This window comes from Lathyrus oleraceus, chromosome 2 (assembly GCF_024323335.1).
Source record: "Lathyrus oleraceus cultivar Zhongwan6 chromosome 2, CAAS_Psat_ZW6_1.0, whole genome shotgun sequence".
NCBI classification, from domain to species: Eukaryota; Viridiplantae; Streptophyta; class Magnoliopsida; order Fabales; family Fabaceae; genus Lathyrus; species Lathyrus oleraceus.
This window is the reverse complement of record NC_066580.1, coordinates 290780333-290799691: the sequence shown is the minus strand read 5'-3', so window position 1 is coordinate 290799691 and position 19359 is coordinate 290780333. Positions and strand designations below refer to the sequence as shown.

At 35.6% G+C, this 19359-nt stretch overlaps 2 protein-coding genes across 2 annotated transcripts; one reads left to right on the top strand and one right to left on the bottom strand.

Annotated features, from left to right (window-relative positions):
- Positions 1-11228: 11228 nt before the first annotated feature.
- Positions 11229-14112, top strand: LOC127119178 (uncharacterized protein At1g26090, chloroplastic). The gene is made up of 7 exons (XM_051049364.1): positions 11229-11597; positions 11732-11875; positions 11971-12045; positions 12128-12318; positions 12398-12569; positions 12687-13106; positions 13667-14112. Exons 1-7 carry the CDS (start codon positions 11382-11384, stop codon positions 13796-13798), a joined length of 1350 nt encoding a protein of 449 aa, XP_050905321.1. The 5' UTR covers positions 11229-11381; the 3' UTR covers positions 13799-14112.
- Positions 14113-14173: 61 nt separating this feature from the next.
- Positions 14174-18928, bottom strand: LOC127119177 (protein CHUP1, chloroplastic). The gene is made up of 9 exons (XM_051049363.1): positions 18643-18928; positions 18466-18563; positions 17656-18396; positions 16152-17519; positions 15910-16041; positions 15578-15759; positions 15306-15417; positions 15022-15165; positions 14174-14498 (listed from the first exon to the last, which is right to left on the bottom strand). Exons 1-9 carry the CDS (start codon positions 18725-18727, stop codon positions 14394-14396), a joined length of 2967 nt encoding a protein of 988 aa, XP_050905320.1. The 5' UTR covers positions 18728-18928; the 3' UTR covers positions 14174-14393.
- Between the last annotated feature and the right edge of the window lie 431 nt (positions 18929-19359).

The window sequence follows — 19359 nt, the reverse complement described above, 5'->3', positions numbered from 1 at the left end:
ATGGAGTTTCTAGATGAAGATATTCTGGAGGTTATTCCCCTCTTTGTTATTCCAGGCGACGTCCCTGACCCTTCTTCCACAGCTGGAAGTAATCAAGGTAACATTCCTGATAAACCTCCTCATAAGGATGACATGCACTTTACTGATCGTACCATTAGGAACCTAGTTACTAGGATTCTGAATGAAAGGCATGCATTCAAGGGTGTTTCTACCCCTCTGTCTAGAAGGGAGCCCTCACCTGAGGTGGAAACCCAAATTGAAAAAGATGATGATTCATCTAGATCAGAGAAAGAAGTGGCTGCTGAGGGATTATGCTCTCTAGGTAAAACCTTGCCTAGTAAGAAACCAGCAGATGTGTCTCATGAAACTGCTGAGAATGTTATTGATCTGGAGGAAGAAAGTTCTGAGGAAGAAGATGACACCTTGGTCCATCATGTGAAACCAAGTGTAGTAAAGAAACTGAGGACCAGAAAAGGGAAGACTGTTGTTGAAATGATGACAGCAAGAAGAGGGAAAAAGGTTGCTGGTGTAGGACCCTCCAAATCATGGAGTAAAGTTGAGGTTAGGAAGAGAAAGGTCAGAGAGAGTTCTGACTCTGATGATGATGTCGAAGACGATGTCCCATACATCTCTCCTGCTAAAAGACAGACTGTTAAAAAGTCTCCAGGCAAAGTTGCAGCTGTGCACTTAGACAACATCTCATTCCATCTAGAAGATGGTGCTGCCAAATGGAAGTTTGTCATTCAAAGGAGGGTTGTTGTTGAAAGGGAGCTGGGAAAGGAGGCTGCTGAAGTGAAGGAAGTGATGGATTTGATCAAGATTGCTGGTCTGATGAAAACTGTTGCTGCTTTGCCCCAATGCTTTGAAGGGTTAGTAAAAGAGTTTGTTGTGAATATCCCAAAGGATATTTCTGAAAAGAGTAGCAAGGAATTCTGCAAGGTTTTTGTAAGAGGTAGATGTGTGAGGTTCTCCCCAACCATAATCAACAAGTTCCTGGGGAGAGGAACTGAAGGAGGTGTGGAGTTAGAGGCTACAAACAATGAAGTATGTAGGACTATTACTGGTGGCCAAGTTAAGGAGTGGCCTAGTAAGAAGCACCTATCAGCTGGTAAGCTAACTGTCAAATATGCCATCTTGCATAAGATTGGTTCAGCCAACTGGGTGCCAACTAATCATATCTCAACCATCTCTAATGGTCTTGGAAGAATCATTTATGCTATTGGAACCAGGCTAAACTTTGACTTTGGAAGGTTTATGTTTGAACAAATTGTTAGACATGCCTCCTCTAATGCAGTAAAGTTGCCCATTGCCTTTCCATCTATCATCTGTGGAATTATCTTAAGCCAGCAACCAGGCATTCTCAACACAAGTGATATTCCCAGCAAAAGAAAGCCTCCACTATCCATTCACTACAAGTTATTTGAAGGAAGCCATGTCAATGATGTTGTCATGACATCTACAAGGAAGGAGCCTGCCTCTCAAGGTAGCTTGATTGATCAATTGAAGGAAACTTGTAAGGAGCTGGATACTGGTATTAGGGTTGCCAAGGCAAGGAAAGAGGCTTTGGAGGTTCTTATTAGTAGCTTAGAGAAGGAAGAGATGGAGAAGGCTGGTGAAACCAAGGATTCAGATGCCAATACCTCAAGTGAGAGGTCCAATGCTCAATCTAGTGGTAGTCCTGATGCTGAAGGTGAAGATGATGCTACTTCCTCAGATTAAGTGGTAATGGTTCCCCCTGATATGAAGACTATGTGTGTTGTGTGCTGTGATGAAGACTGGGTTGGTTTGGCTGTTGTGTGTGCTGTTTTGAAGACTGTGTGTGCTGTTATGAAGATTGATCCCCCCTGCTGTTTTGACTACTTTGGATGCTGAAGAATTTGTTGTTTTTCTGTTGAAATGTTTGTAGTTTGTGGCAGTCTTTACTGATGCCTTGTTATAATATTTGGGCTCTTAATGAGTTCCATGGATTTCTAATTATCTCAGTTATCACAGTTGTGTATAATTATGGTTTGTATCTCCTAACAATTATGTTTTAACATTTTATATGTTATGACATTTGTTGTGACATTCTCTGCTAGGCTGATTGACATTTATTTTGTCTAATTGGTCACCTTTGGTCTATTTTGACTAAAAAGGGGGAGAAGTGATTATGTGGAGCAGTTAAATATGCGGAGCTGTGAGGAGATATATGTGCTGGTGTAGCTGAACAAATGAACAACTATTATTGAAGGAGATGTGTTTGATGTAAGACAGGATGTTGTTCTGTTTACAGATGTTGGAGGAGATGTCTGATGTGGTGCACATGTGATGTTGAAGCAGATGTCAGAATGATATTTTGATTGTTACAGGTGCTATTACTATAGGTGTTGTTATTGTCAAAGGAGATGTCCGTGTTGTACAGACTTAGGGGGAGAAGAAGTACCCTTGTGCATTTGTGTGTTTTACTAGTTGCTATCATAGCTAGTAATTATGTGTTTGCTTCTGCTGCTGCTTAAACTGTTGTTTAACTGCTGATAGTTTTCTTGTGAACAAAAAGGATAGATATATGTTTTAGCCAAAATTTGCCAAAGGGGGAGTTTGTTGGTTCTAAGTGTTGGCATCAATTTTGGTAAAACAAGGAGTGTTCACAAGATGTTGCATGTGATGTCTTAACATAAGATATCTATGTACCTGCTGGAGTTTAAAAACATAATTATGCAGTAATGTTTCAGGATGTCATACACGATGTCATGACATCTGATATTTTGTACCTGTTGGAAATTATAAATGGAATTATGCAGGATTGTTCCAGGATGTCAGACCCGATGTCATGACATCCTGTACACAGAACATTCAGGGTGAATGTTATGTGTTATGTGACTGCACATTAATTGGCAATCTATGTATGATTGAAGATCTGATTTGCAGGCGCATTCAATCATTAATTACAACCTGTTTTACTTATTTTCCAAAGAGATCTAATAAGCTGTCATGAGAAGATTTAATTGGAAAATAGTTTTAGGGTTTCAAGATGTCCAAGCCCAACTGAATGCTTCTATAAATAGGACATGGAAAACTTGATTTGATACACAACCAATACAAAGCGAAATACTGAGAGATAATTAGGGTTTGTGTCTTGTTTAGTCGTGTGACTTGTAAGCCATTCAATTCATCCATGGATGATTGAATTGGTCTGATTTGTGAGTTGTAATTTATCACTCTAAGCTTGTAAGCATGAGTGTGTGTCTACTTGATCAAAGTTGTTAAGCAAAATCAAGTGTGTGTCTACTTGATTGAAGCTGTTAAGCAAGATCAAGTGTGTGTTATTGAAGAGTGTCTTCTTTTCATAAGTAATTGTTGTTGAAAATCACAGGTGTGATTGAGGGGGAGTGAGTGGGTTCTCATATCTAAGAGTGCTTAGGTAGAAATCACACGGGTAGAGATTAGGTGAGAAAGACTGTAACTTGTTGAAGTGTACTGAGAGTCTTTGAACTGATTCTATTTAGTGGATTTCCTTCTTGGCTTGGTAGCCCCCAGACGTAGGTGAGTTGCACCGAACTGGTTTAACAATTGCTTGTGTCTTTTGCATTACTATTCTTTATCTTTATCATGTTTTACTCAGATATTAGTGTCGTGACATTACCTTCGACATCTCATATCTGATACCAGAATTTCAGATTTAGAAAACAAAGAAAAAAAAGTGATTAAAATAAGTCAATATACTATTTTGGGTTTCCGACTAATCACTGGTTTTACCTACCAATTCCCTAGGCGGTTTCGATCTCTATTCGATTCAAATTCGATTGACAAGCGCAATAGATATATGATATATTTATATTCTTATATTCCGAATTAACCAAACGGATAAATACAATTGTGAACTAAGCAAACACGATTTACAAACACAATTTAACGACAAAGCGACGAAAACGGGGATTAATAGTTAGGAATGCAATCATATGAATTTAATCAAAACCATTCCATAAAATACAGATTAAGCAAATGCAATTTCATAGAATAGAATTGAAAGAGAATGAAATTAAATTGATAGAATAAAAACCTCAAAGCCTTGGAAATTCGGTTACAACAAATTGACTCTAGGAGATTAGTTTCTCTTCATGATCACACAAAATCAAAAAGTTATTGTGAATAATGTGTAATTGCTACAGTACCGCGATTTCCCTTTTAAACAGAATAAGGGTTTCACTAATAATTTAAACTGGGTCGGAAAACCTAAATTTGGTCCAACAAATGGCCCAAAAGAAAATATTTCCTAAAGTGTGAAACTTAAACGAATTATTTGAGACTTCTACACTCCTAATCAGCTTTTGGCTTCAACATAAAAGTTGTAGCTATTTCTCTTAGCTTTCCAACATATGTCTGAACTTGCAAAACGACATCCCGTAGCTCAAGTTATGATCCAAACAGTGGACAGGTATCAAATAACCGCTAAAACTGAAAATAGCAAACGAAAATAGATTAAAGGCAAAGATGAACTTAAATCTAAAAACAGAATAAAATAGTAAAATAAGCAAAATAAACTAGATAATGCTCAAGTATAATTATAGAATAATGTGCATCAAAAGGCACTGATCATTCATGCATCCCATTAACCACTCTCACTTCACCTACCTCATCCCATATATTTCTGAACTAGTTCACTTCCTCCCACTTACTGCTCCCCAAATTACAAATCGAAATGTCACCATTCCTCCACCCTTTCCATCACATTCTGAAATTCTAACCTCCATTCTCATACCAACACCTCAACCATTTTTTCCACTTTCCCTCTTATTCCAACTCACTCAACCAAAAAACCCTCTCTCTCAAACTCTTTCTGAAATCTATCAACCAACATTCTCCACTCAGTCTGAGGTTCCTATTGTAGAATTAGAAATTGGTTATGATACTGAGTCAGATGCTGAGCTCATTGCCCTCCCAGATAGAACACCTCAACCCTACTCTAACCAAACGCCCTTTCAAACCAATATTCATCTTACACCTCTAGATTATTTGTTTCAACAATTTGAAAGTGAGGTTGTTATTAGAATGGACACTCTCATTGAAGTTTTCACTTCTAACACAAACTTCTCTGAAGTGTGTGCTCTAACCAACAACTTCAAAAGTTGGATAAATGTCTGCTATGGAGAGTTGGAATTCTTGTGCCTAAAGGAAGCTAAAAGGAACTTTTATGACAGAGTCTTTGGTATAGTTGAGCCTCTACTTCAGAAGGTTCCTCCAACGCTTCTTCTTCCTGCTTCAAAAGTGATCCCTTCTCCTTCATCATAACATATGACTTTGGTTGCTTCTGAGACGACTATTGAAGTTGGAAGTGTCTCTGGGGTTAAAAAGACTTTGATTTTTGAGGAAATCATTATGAAGACTTTGGAAGACCTGAAGGCTGAACAAAATGAATGAGATGTTCAAGCGTCAAGACGAGAAGACGAAAAAGATTGAAGGGATGCTTGGAGCTATCTTATCAAGAATGATACCCCTTCCTTAAACCCTTGTTTTTAAAACCTGTGTGTTTTCTTAGTCTTTTTCATTTTTGTACCTGTTGACTCTTATTCTTAATGAAATGAAATTTTGTTTGGTTTACTTTGTCTTTATTTCTTTTTGAACAGTGACAAAGAGGGAGAATAAGGATTGATTTTGATATACCTAATTCTAATTTTGAAACCCTAACATGTCTTTAACATTATTTCTAACATTGGCAACTTTTCTGGGAACTTTGAATAAGTTTATCATGTTAGCCAAGTGTTTCAGGTTTAAAGGTATTAACCAAGATGATTAGAGTTCAAAAGAACTAGGCACATGTTCTGAATAGTTAACTAGGTAGTTTGCAGTTAACCAGACATATACATGTTCTGCACTAAGTTCAATTGAACCATATGTGTATTGAACCAGGCGTATACTGTAACACCCCGATAAAATATGATAATTATTTAATTTAAGTTTAATAGTATATTATGATGATAATATGAATGAGAGGGTATTATTTTTCAAAATAAAAGATAAACCATTCATATATATTATTATTAGTATATTTATTAATTTAATTAAATAATTGGAATATTATTGGATTATTATTATTGGAATAATAAAGTTGGAATTGGAACGATTTTTGGAATCAGTAAAGAGTCCCATTTGGTAAAAAGGTTGTTTACACGTGAAAACAGAGAACACGTAATAATTGGGAGAAAAGAGAAGAAACTGAGAAAGGGAGAAGAAGAGGCTAGGGCTCAAGAGGAGAATTCACGATTGTTGAAGGTCAAAGAATCAATTGCCGGATTAACTCAGGTAAGGGGGGTTTATCGTCGTTTAATGGGTATTATGGGTTAACATGTAATGGGTAGTAATAAGCCATTGAATCGACTCTAATTAGGTTTTGATAAATACCCTGAATTGTGATGAATAAATTACGTTAAAACTGGGAATGAATCTATAATTGGACGAGTCGTAATTTCCTGGACGTGTAGCTTTTTACGGAATCGAAATCGGAGGTCCGGAAGTCCTCCAACGGCGAAAAATGCGGGTAATTCTGCATTCTGTTCGTGTTAGCGCAGGAACAACTTTCTGTCTTGCGTTAACCGGTTAACCCAGGGTGTTAACCGGTTAACACTGTTATGATAATTAAAATAATTAATTTTTGTCTTGCGTTAACCGGTTAACCCAGGGTGTTAACCGGTTAACACTGTTATAATTTGCCAAAAAGCGTATTCTGTCTTGCGTTAACGGGTTAACCCAGGGCGTTAACAGGTTAACACTGTTGAAATACTGTAAAAATTGTATTCTGTCTTGCGTTAACAGGTTAACCAAATGCGTTAACAGGTTAACACTGTTTGAAAAGTGAAAAATTGATATTTAAATATTGTGTACGTTTTGGAATGGAATTATGTGTACATATTTGATGATTAGCCTATATTGGTGAATGATATATTGCATGTATGATATAGTAGGGATCATTTCCCGTTGTTTTGAGCAGTATAGGTATTAGTAGAGTGTGCTAATACTGTGATTTATTATTTAGCATGACATGATATGATTCTGTGATAAATATGCTGACGATGTATGATGGTATGCATAATGCTGTGAATATATCTATTATGTATGCAATTGTGGATGGACTGTTTATGGCTTAGAGTGTGAGCATATGTCCATTGTGGATTGTTGTTGATGGTTGCATGCTAGGTGATTTAGCGTGCATAGCATAGCCTTTATGGTGGTAGCTAATTCCCATGGTGAGGAATTAGTGAGTGAGTCACTAGGTCTCAAATGAGTGGGACTAGTGAGCTTGGTAGCCGTATCTGGGTTTGATCGGTGGGGTTGAACTATGTGTTCACGAATAGTCGGTACCGCATGCATGGAGTCTCATTTCATAATGTATGTATGGCGTATAATATGAATGGATGTATTCCAATATTATACGTGTGTTTTGTGTTTGTGTTGAGTATGATTATGAGTTGATGTTGCCGTTGCTGAATGTGTGATATGATTAGGGTGATGAAATGTGTTAATTTACTTAGCATTACATGATATTTTATAATGCTTATTATATCGATTGAGGAACTCACCCTTACAACTATGTTTCAGGTAACGAGCAGTGATTGAGTAGAAGCTAGTGCTTGGAGTCTAGTGTAGTTCCTTAGTGAGTCATGCTCTGGTATTTGTAACATCGGGACGGGATGTTTTACTTTGTTTTCATTGTTGGTTGTTGAACAATTTTACATGTAATGTGTTACATGGTTTGCATGTTGTTAGATTTCTATCCGCTGCGAATTGTGCAATGTTTTATTTTGATTAATAAACAAGCATGACAAGTTATTTTGATGAATGGTGTGAAGTGTCAAGTGTGACACCCTGAAATTGCATATCTACTCTTATTCATATTTTGTTGTTTTAATTAATTATTGGGGTATTTTAGAAGGGTGTTACATATACAAGTTTTGAACCAAACGAAGTCCTTAACCAAACAAAGTTCTTAACTAGGTGTATATAAGTTTTGATAACAACCAGGCATGCATACAACCATATGAAAGCTCTGACAAATCATGCTTTGTGACGAGACTGATGATCAAACTTTCTGAAACTCAAGCAAAGATATTTCTAAAATGAGATACTTCTGTACACAAGCTTTTACATCTTGGGAAGTTACTACATCCATAATAACCAAACTTTATGGGAAATTATTTATTTCATGTTGATTGAGATTTTTTATATGTGTTAAGATTATTTTAAATCTTAAATTCAAGGGGAGCTTGCAAACCTAACTCTGATATTCTAAGCTGAAAAATAGTTTTTAACAGTATAAAATTTAGAGGGAGCTTACAAACCTCACTATGATATTTGTATGTGATTAAACCAAGTAAAAATTATTATTCAAAATACATGGTTTTGTCATCATCAAAAATGGGGAGATTGTAAGAAAAAGATTTGGTTATGCATCTGACCTTTAGTTTTGATGATAATAATTCATTGTTTCTTAGAGAACAATTTTGTGCCCCAATGGTTTTGTCTAGTGTGCAGCTTTTGCTAACAGGTTTTAATTTTGAAGAATTGACGTGTGATGTCATCAGATTCAGGATTCAACATACTATGACTCTGAAAAGATTCAAAATGCTTTACAAGATGCTGTCAAGTTCTAGAATGCTCTTAGACAAAGATTTTGATGAATGTTTATGTTAAAACTTCTGACTGTGGTTCTGATTGAAAAGCCTCTGAAGGATTGTCAAGCCTTTAAGATTTTACGCTCTCAAGTTATGAAGACTCTGAAGAACAAGATCTGAAGTCTCTGAAGACCAGGTTCTGAGGAATTGTGTCAAGACTCTGAAGACCAAGGTTCTGAAGATTCTCTCGACTAGTCTCTTGATACTTCTAAGCATGCTTAAACATCATTTATTCATAAGCGTATAAAGATTAAAAGATAAGCTCAAAAGATTTTGCGTCAGGAAAATAATACACAATACAAGATCACCCTTCCCTCTACTACGCTGATCTAAGGACAATACTATTGTACCATTTTGCCTCCCAATATGCAAACTGTTATACAAAGAGACAACTACATTTTTTCTATTCCAATTCTATCCTCCAACAAATCTTTTAACTGCCTATATAAAGGAGACTTGGAAGATTGGAGAAGTTGCTCATTCTTTGCTAATTCACGTGAACATACACAACGTTATTTGCTGAACTTGATTTTATTTGTGTATAGTTTTTGTAAACACACATAGATGTTTTGTTCGTTATTGTGTGAGAAATTCATTGTATTTAACTTGTGTTATTATGCTTTCTTAGAAACAATCTTATAAACACATTATTGTAAATCTCATTTGTTTGAGTGTATTCCTTGAATGACTAGGTTTTAGTCAAATAAACTCAAGAAGATAAAGGCAGGTTGTCTTTGTGGTGTATGTAATCAGTTTCAGTCATAATGGATTAAGTTCTTGTTGAGAAGCAAAATCACCTTGACGGGTGGACTGGAGGTAGCTTCGTTAACAATGAACCAATATAAAAATAATTGTGTTATTTTTCTTGTTCATGTTATTGTTTGATTGTATTGATTTTAAAAAAGATTTCATTTTTAGAACCCCAATTCAAACCTCTCTATCTTATGTTTCTTGCCACCTTCAGGTATGCATATGGCTTCAGTAAGGCTCATGTGAAACGCATGATGATGGGTGAGAGAACTAAAACACTTCGGCTTATGCGAGCCCTCGTGCTTGAGGGACATCATAATGGTGTAATTGGAAGGGGTTGTGGGGCATGGTGAAGGCATACACTTCACCTATTATTCCTTCCAGATTGCCCCTTTGTTGGTTTACGCACCCCTCTTTTGGATACAACGATATTCCTTCAGATATGTTTTGCCCGAACCCTTCGTGTTTCCGTGCGTAGTGTGTTATCGTGTGGATAAAGTATATTTGGTCAACAATAGCATAGAGGGAGTCGTGGGAATTAACCGCGCTCCTTGAATATCAGGAAATTAACTACCTATGCATATAGTGGTTGCTACATCTCAAGAAGTCTGGGATCTAGGCCAAATGTGACTATAAATACCCCAGTATCATGATAGAGAATAACAACATAACTTCAATACACAAATACACATATATAGAGCTTCTCACCCTGTGTGAGCTAACTCACAACCTCACAATAATCCTTAACGCCTCTACCAACGCTTAACCATTCGAGATTGTCCCGCATTTATATTTTTAACAAGTAAAGAAGAGTCACTCATGATACGCTTAGAGCTTTAGATATTCAATAAGCATATACAATTTTAATTATATGTATTAGAACAAAATCATTTATCACTATTATAAATAAAATATTAATTGTTTATTTATTGAATAATTAATATATTGAATAAAATAAAAAAAGTAAATTTGGAAATAGAAGGTGTACTATTTTTATTTATTAAATAATTATTTTTGTCTAGCTTTTACATAAATGTAATGATCATAGATACAAATGTAAAATTATTGAAGTTGATTTTAATATTGATCATTTTTAGTGATGAATATTATATATTATATTTTTGTCTTTGTGTTTTATAAAAAGAAATAAATAAAATAATGATTGAAATATATTTTTTTTTGTTAAACTACACTACTTTAGTTTGAGTTTCAGTTTTCTACTAAAAAGTAAAACTAATTTAAAAATAAAATGTTAGACAAAGTTTAAGAAATCGCATGTTCAGTTTTTTAAAGTTCTTCTTATAGAATTCAAATTTTTTCTGCATGTAATTAATCCATCTAATTCTTATATATAAAAAAATTTAAAACGGTTGCATATTCAGAATTAGAGTTTTAATTTATGATTTTTTTTATTAAATTAAAAAAATTCCTTACCATTCAATTTTTTATAGTTAAATTAATAAATGAAGAAATCGTGCATTCCATTTTTTAAAGTGATATTATTATTATTATTATGATAAAATCCATGTCTTTTTTTAACTTAAATACCCAATTTAAATTAAAAAAAACTAGTACTAGTATTTTTTTTAAAAGATTAATTAATAATGTTAAAATTTTTATACTATCTATTTATCCCTTTCCTCGTTTGTATTATTTTATGGATTTTAAAAATAAAAATCAAACTTCTCATTTACTGATTGTAAAAAAAAATTCGCTCTCTCTCAATCGATCAATGTATATGGATTAAATTTTCCCATTTACTGATTGTAAAAAAAAATTCGCTCTCTCTCAATCGATCAATGTATATGGATTAAATTCTTTTCTTAATAAGAAGTGATAAATGTGAGGTAATAAGAATAAGAATATCTTTGTATTTTAAAAAGTACGAGTGAGGTATATTCGGTTCCGTTGTACTGTATGAATTATCTATAGTTGAAGGTTTGAGTTTGAGTTTAGGTTGTGGTGTAGGTTGAGAAATCGAAAACAATGGGCTCAATTTCAACCTTGGCGTTTCCGCTTCTAGTCGGAGCCGGTGTCGGAGTCCCCTTTTCTCGTTCATCTTCTCTTCGAACACAACATTCTACGTCAATGTCGGTGGCAGCTTCTTCTTCTTCTTCTCAGGATGTTGCTGCAACTCAATTACTCACCTTTCTCGGTAAAGGTGGCTCTGGCAAAACCACCGCAGCTATCTTCGCCGCTCAGGTACAGTTTTACTAACTTTTTTAACCCTAAAATTTTAAATTTTAATAATAATGATAATAGAGAAATGGTTGTTTTCCATAAATGTATGTATGGTGATAAATTTGATAATAATCCCTTTGTGCCTGGTATTTCAGCACTATGCAATGGCTGGATTCAAGACATGTTTAGTGATACATAGCCAAGACGTCACTGCAGACTATCTCCTCAACTGTAAAATTGGAACTTCCCATGTCCTTTGCACCAACAACCTTTCGGCTGTTAGGTTGGAAACAACCAAAGTGCGTCTGCCTTTTTCTATTTCCTCCTTGCCGAGACATTTTCATTTCCTTCTCTACACACTTGAACCCTTTGTATGTTTTTTCAACAACTCTAGATGCTTCTTGAACCTTTAAAACTTCTCAAGCAAGCAGACGCCCAGCTTAATATGACACAAGGAACACTTGGAGGGGTGGGTACGTCATAATATCTTTTCTATGTTAACATTTATGACACAATTGTCACTCACTATGTCTTCCTCTTTTCTCTCATAGATTGTTGGAGAAGAGCTTGGCATTATGCCTGGAATGGACTCCATCTTTTTAGTACTTGCACTTGAGAGGCTTGTAGGATTTTTGGGGATGGCACCTTCCAATACTCAACACGATAAATTTGACATAATAATATATGATAGTGTCAGCAGCGAGGAAACCTTGCGAATCATGGGTGGATGCAGTAAAGCAAGGTTTTCCATTGCCCACTTTCTATCTCAAACACATGCACATCCTCAATTTTTTTTTCTATTTCATTCTTTGATTTTGTAGATTGTACTTGAAATATATCCGCACATTGGCTGAGAAAACTGACCTTGGGAGATTGGCTGCTCCTTCACTCCTCAGACTTGTGGATGAGGCCATGAGAATAAGTAGCACCAGATCTTATTTAAACTGGAGGATGAGTTCAGAAACATGGGACAATTTGGATCAACTTCTCGAGGTAAGATTAAACATTTTAACATCATATATGTAGCATACCCTACTTAGTTGATAACAATAGCTTGTTTTTCTTTTTCTTGATGAAAAAAAAGTTATTTTTTGATTATGTCTTGTCCAGAAAGGATCTTCCGCCTTCTCAAACTCCCAGAGATTTGGTTGCTTCCTTGTGATGGATCCTAACAATCCAACCTCGGTCAATTCTGCATTACGTTATTGGGGGTGTACAATTCAGGCTGGTGCTCAAGTTTCAGGTGCTTTTGGACTCTCCTCACACCAACCAAAACTAGAATCATACGAAAGAGCAAACAAAAATCTTTCTCCTTTGCCTTCTGCTTTTATATCAAGTCCGTTAATGATTAGCCCAGTAGACTGGAACAGAGTTTTACTGGACACTGCGAATCAAAATGCTAGGCATCTTCTTACTTCACTATTGAGCCAATCCAGTAATATGACATCATCAGTTAAGTTTGATGTCAAAAGAAAATCGGTTACTCTCTTCATGCCAGGTTTTGACAAATCAGAGATTAAGCTATACCAAGTATGTAATTTCCTGCTGCTCATAAATTATCGGTTTTGTAAATTTCTTTATAACCATATTCTTCATGTACTCTTTTTGACATATTTTATGAAAATTAAGTTGATTATTATCCTCTTGGCCATTAAAAGAAATGAAATGCACCTAAGGTCTCAACTCGTCATTCTGTGCACAGGTTTTGTTTATACAAAAAAAGGATACTGTAGAAGATGAGATGAATACATTGTTTTCATAGAAGCTTTTGTCAACTTCCTGGCAGATAAATTTTTTAACTTGCAAAACTGATGATGGAATTATTTGTTGACTTTAACTTTGTTGCTTAAAAATAATAATTAAAGATCAATCAATAGTGCGACTTTTATTTGATATTACATGTTTTGGTTCAAATGGGTAGGTTGAATTCTATGGTTTATGTTTTTGTTTGACACTTGTCACGAGTTATATTGCGCTTCTCTATCACAAATTCTGCACTTATCACATGCTGCAATTTTCACATTATGCCAGTGGCTAACTTTTGAGAATAAACATGGTGTTGATTACTTCTCTCTTTAAAATAAATGCAGTATAGGGGAGGATCTGAGCTTTTGGTAGAAGCCGGAGATCAAAGACGTGTCATCGCCTTACCCCCAGAAATTCAAGGAAAGGTTGGCGGAGCCAAATTCCAGGACAGAAGTCTTGTTATTACATTGCTATAACAGTAAAAATATTACAGCCGAGGCATATTTTCTAATCCACATTTCTGCATGAATTGAGGCAATCAGTAAACTATGCAAGGAAATGTGTCACTTTTCATTCTCTACTTTGTAGTTTTTAGATAATTATTAGTAACTGTTGTATGTTGTATGTGAACTAACTGCTTTGTGCAGTTATGTAACTGCTGTTGGTAGTCAGAGTAATAAATCGCTAGCGTGCAGACGGACATTTCTACCGTGCTTAATTATGTATCTATTTCATTGTAATGATTGCTGGAGTTATATCAATAGTAAAGAAGTTTATTCAGTATGTTTAATTTAATTTCCAACTGGTGCTATAAGCAGTTATATCAACAGTAAAGAAGTTTATTCAGTGTGTTAAATTTAATTTCCATCTAGTGCTATAAGGGTTATCTTGGAGTTCAAAGTCGCACTCACAATATAATTGGTGTATCACTGTATAATATCCAGTACGTATAAGCTATGCAAATTGCAGCAAAATGAATTATACAGTAGAATGGGTAACATATACATATATAAGTGAAGTAAATACTAAGGGAAAAGAAAAAAGAGAAAAAAACAATCTTGTGATGGTATTCTATGATTCTGGTTTACTCTCTTCTCCACCAATTTGAGGGGTTTGGATGCGGCTCCTTAGGTCTTCGAAAGCCTTCATGCTCTCTGCGTCAAAGCCTCCTGCAAACTGAAAGCAAAAGGGATTCGTACCACCATTACTGTATTATTCGGTATGTATTATAGATATTTATTTTATGAATATTGATCGATATATTAAGTACATTCATGCTTGTAACGTTGAGTTGATTATGCACATATCAAAGCTCAATTTTGTTGCAAACTGAAAGCAAAAGGGATTCGCACCACCATTACTGTATTATTCGGTATGTATTATAGATATTTATTTTATGAATATTGATCGATATATTAAGTACATTCATGCTTGTAACATTGAGTTGATTATGCACATATCAAAGCTCAATTTTGTAAGAGCACTTTGTTGTTTCTGTCTGAGTTGACAATGGAATTGTTAAAAATGTGTGGTTGGGCCTAACTCAACCCTACAAAATCGGTTAGTAGAGTGAGGGCTGCCCCCACTTATATATTCATGTTCAGGCCATATATTAACAGGAATATCAATGAAGTTTAAAATAGCTGAGTTTTTAAAATTTTTAATTGGTGCTAGATTCTTTACAAAAATTGTTACAAACCTGATGGACGCGGAAAGCAAAACGCACGCCTTGCAGAATCAAGAACTCTCTAGCTGGTTCCTTTTCAGGTCCAGATAATGCATCAAGTTCAGATGCAACACGTTTCATATACTTCCTTGCTAGTTGTACAGAAGAAAGCTTTATCTACATTAAAGAGAGAAGCAGCATGTGATTATAAGCCGCTACTTGTATGCAAATGCTAAAAGGGAATGTCCACTTTTGACATGTAACTCAAAAGGATTTGTCTCAAGGAGACAAATTAAAATTTGGCTATATTTATATACCTTGCCCACAACTCCTGAATCTTGTAGCCAGTTTATTGGGATTCCGAATTCCTTGTATCGTGAAATAGCCATATCTCTTGTTCGCAACAGTGCATATACGCTTTGCTCTACTCTGCAAATTAATGAAATGTATGCAGAGTCAGGTTCAACATTTTTGTGACTTAAACTATGACTAATAAGAGAATGTTTTTATTTATTAAGCTCACAACCCATCCATTTTGTTTGTAAGGAAATAATAAATATATGGTAGGAAGGAATAGAGGCATGCATACTTTTCAAGCAAGGAATACATTTTCTTGAGAGCAGCATCACACGAGAGCTTTGGATCATCAATGAAGGTAGAGACTTGCTTCTCCAATTTCATAAGATCTTGATATTCAAAAGCTGCTTCCCTTAGTGCATCTGCTTTCCCCTCAGGCCAATCAAAGTGCTTCAGGACAGCTCGTTCATCAACCTGCCATTTCATAGAGAATCAAATGTACAGCATATAAATATATACCAGAACTCCTCAAATAACTACCAATTTTGGTCAAACATTTCTTTCAATTTTAGATGAATGAATTATCTGTGATGTTGAGAAATGACCACTCAAAGGCATGCTTACCAAGAAGGAAAGTTCTTCATCTAGCCAGTTCACAAAGGCAACCAAGTCATTGACATCTGAAAAGGAGGATGCTCTAACTTCAGTTGCCAAGGATGTGACAAAATCACCTTGTGTTTCTACATCAGCTTTCACCTATATACATGTTTAACATATGAGAAATATATACTTTTCAAAACTGTGCTATGATTTGACAAGTACCAACATGAGAAAAATAATAAAATAGTTTGGAAACTTCAACATACTGCTAAGAGGAATGTTGATCTATTCTCAATTTCCCCAATCATGTTGCTTCTGGCATCAGATGCGTTACCGGTTGAAGAGACTAGTAACGGAGTAGTATCCTTCTTTGCCTCCCGTTTCATCAATGACTGATAAAACTCAACTAACTGTGGAGCTCGGTGAACTTTGTCGTCATCCATTGCCCCTCTTGATAGACCTCTTGGTGGAGGAGGTGGAGGAGGCGGTCCTCCTGGTGGACGAGGAGGGGGAGGAGGAATGGATGGAGCAGATGGTATTCCATTCGCAGGATTTGAATTTGTGCTAACAGAACCACCACCTGATGGTTTAGGAGGCGGCCTAGGCACCCGAGTAGGCCTTTTCTCAATGTCGGCAAGCTTCATCTTGCTAATGTTTTGGTTTTCAACATTCTTTCCATCCTCAGATTGGTCATTTGGACTATCAGGAACAATTGGCTTCTCCTTTATTTGAGAAAGTTTAGGTGGCAAAGATATATGAGGCCTCTCTCTTTCAGTCTTGATCATATTCAAATTTGAATGATTACCAAACTTCTGCACTCTTGCTTTCTCCGCCTTATCTTTTAGATCACTCTCTCTAGCCATGGCCAATTTATGGCGATATTTATATGCAGGGTACTTTTCGTCCACAGACGCATCAACAGATGACTTGGACATCAAATGGAATGAAGTAGCAACAGAATTTAGTGAGTCGGTAGATGGGATTTTTCTAAGATCAGCACTAGCAGGAGTTGAAGTTTCAGGAGAATAAGAAGATTCTAGATCCCCTTGACCAAAGGTGGTGATGGCCACACTATCACTGGCATTCCTTATCATCAAGCTTTCGAGTGGACCCCTAGATTTAACACTCATACTCATCCTTTTTGGAGAACTTCCTGAAAATGATCTTGATGGTGATGAAAGAGCACTAGAATCATCTTTGAGTTTGCCCCATTTCTTCAATTTTTGGATTATGCTAGTTTTCTTGCTAATACTACTATATTTGCTACTAAAGCTATCAATAGAAGCATTGTCAAAATCTTCACTTCCTGGTGAAGAGGGATGAGAGAAATTGCTATCGAGATCTGTGTCCCCTTGACCTCGTTCCGATCCAGCGTATTCTAACATCAGCTGCTTTGCTCTCGCTTGTGATTTTGGGCTAAGGTTCTTGCTGAGGTCGCGCGCCGATAGTTTTCCCGAGGGTGCCTGCTGATTCTTTAGCTCATACCTCAAACATGCATTGACCCAACGAAGGTATACGAGCTCTTCAACTTCACTAAACCTATTCATTTGAAGTCCTTCCACTTGCTTTGACAGGTCTTCATTTGCGTGTCTCAGGTTGCTGACCTCCTCTTTGACCTTGGCAACCATTTCACTCTGCAGTTCAACACAAAGCTTCAAATAGATTTACAAAACGAAGATTATAAATTATCATTGATTTAGATATTTAAAAGTCCAAGTGATGCAAAGCTTGTAAAGACGAAAGAAAAGAAGTCTAGTTGAAAACTCTGACCTCTGTCATGTTGGAGAGCTCTGCTACTCTAGATTCAGCAGCATTGAGTTTAACAGTTAACTCTCGCTTCTCGTACTGAAGTTCTTTATTTTTCCTCCTAAGCTCCACAACATTAACCTCTAAGTCATTCACAGCTTTCAATTTCTTTTCAATCTCAGCATCATTTCTGGCACCCACTTCTTCTTTCACCTGTAGACCAGAAACTTGCTGTTTAAGCAACAAAAGTTGGCCTTTTGTTTGGTTAGCCTCAAGCTGCATTTGCCTTTGTAGCTCCTTTATCTTGTTTCTAGCCAACTCAAGATCTCTCTTTGCTGAAGCTCCATTTGTGAGTTCTTCTTGAAGCTTCTTCCTCTCGGCCTGTAACGAGTTAATCGTAATATTAAGCATATCTATTTCCACCGTCTTAATTTTCAGCTGCCTTTGTAACTCTACAATGTCTGATTCCTGCTCCTTTAAACCATAGTACTCAAGCAATTCTCCTTCAAGTTTCACTTCCCTTTCCTCCAATTCCTTCACTAGCTGCCGCAGTCGTTCTAACTCGCTGTCATTGTATGCCATCTCTATCTCATAAACTCTTTCTTTCTCATCCTTATTATCATCGCTAGGAAATGATAACTCAATCTCTCCGGATAAAAGGTCTTCAAATTCTGGTAGAATATCATCATCTTCGAAATTATTAGCTCTATTAATTATGCTGCTAATTAACTTGACCTCCTCTTTCTCCTCTTCTTCCTCCTCAGTCTGCAAAACATGAAACAAGTTAGAATTTCGCAATCATAAAGAAAAGAGATTAAAATTTGCTAAACTCACATCATTCCTTTGATGATGAGAATCATCTGTAATACTAGTGACCTGCTCTTGTTCGGTGTCTTCGTCTTGATGCTTTTGAGACCTTTCTTGACCATGATCTAAGCAAAAAAAAAAGTGAATGAAATAGTTTAGTTCATAGAATTGAGCAAGTTAGAAAAATAGATAAAGCAAAAATACCTGATTTAGAGTTTCCAAGATTGAGCTGCTTAACTGTAAAAGCTGCTAATGAAGCAGCAACAATGAGTCCTAACCTGACTATCATGAAGCTATTTTTGCATTCCCTCAAGCCATAACCGGTTGAACCTAAGAATGAGACAAGTTAGAAAAGAGAAGGACATGAAGAGAAAAAAAATAAGCAAAAGCCGTGTCAGGAAATTTCGTTTATATGCATAATAATAATATTGGCTTTATCATCTTATCAGCATATGGAACATTCCGTGAGAAACAGCAGCCACCAATAACTAGAGGCCAAAAATAATCACATAACTTGTTTGCTCAACTATGCCTCTCTAATTTCTTCAATTTAACGTGGCAGTTATTTGTTAGCTTTTCTTTTCCCTTTTAATTACCTTTTCTCTAATTGCTGAATATCGGTATTTGAAAAAAAATAAAATTAAAACATTAATTCAAAATTTAAAATAATTAAATATAAAAGTAACATATTACTCTCAAAACACATTATAAAAAAAATAAAACCAACCTTTTTTAATTTAGTAATCAATTTTAGTTGATTTATCTTGACGAGAAAAGATTATTGATTATTTTTAAATATGATTTTTGATAGAATATTATAACAAAATCGATTCCACTTAATAGAATAATGTTTGGCTATTGTTATTGTCGTTGTATTTTTTAATTTAATGTTAGTATTTTAAATATATTTTTCTTTTAATA

What these genes read in the sequence shown, in the direction of transcription:
- LOC127119178 (XM_051049364.1), top strand. Translation starts at nt 11,382, where the DNA reads ATGGGCTCAATTTCAACCTTGGCGTTTCCGCTTCTAGTCGGAGCCGGT. An exon ending in GGTGGATGCAGTAAAGCAAG is followed by an intron (nt 12,319 to 12,397) that starts GTTTTCCATTGC and finishes TTGATTTTGTAG; the next exon opens with ATTGTACTTGAAATATATCC. An exon ending in ATTTGGATCAACTTCTCGAG is followed by an intron (nt 12,570 to 12,686) that starts GTAAGATTAAAC and finishes TGTCTTGTCCAG; the next exon opens with AAAGGATCTTCCGCCTTCTC.
- LOC127119177 (XM_051049363.1), bottom strand. Translation starts at nt 18,727, where the DNA reads ATGATAGTCAGGTTAGGACTCATTGTTGCTGCTTCATTAGCAGCTTTT. An exon ending in CTCATCATCAAAGGAATGAT is followed by an intron (nt 18,397 to 18,465) that starts GTGAGTTTAGCA and finishes CATGTTTTGCAG; the next exon opens with ACTGAGGAGGAAGAAGAGGA. An exon ending in AGCTCTCCAACATGACAGAG is followed by an intron (nt 17,520 to 17,655) that starts GTCAGAGTTTTC and finishes GTTGAACTGCAG; the next exon opens with AGTGAAATGGTTGCCAAGGT.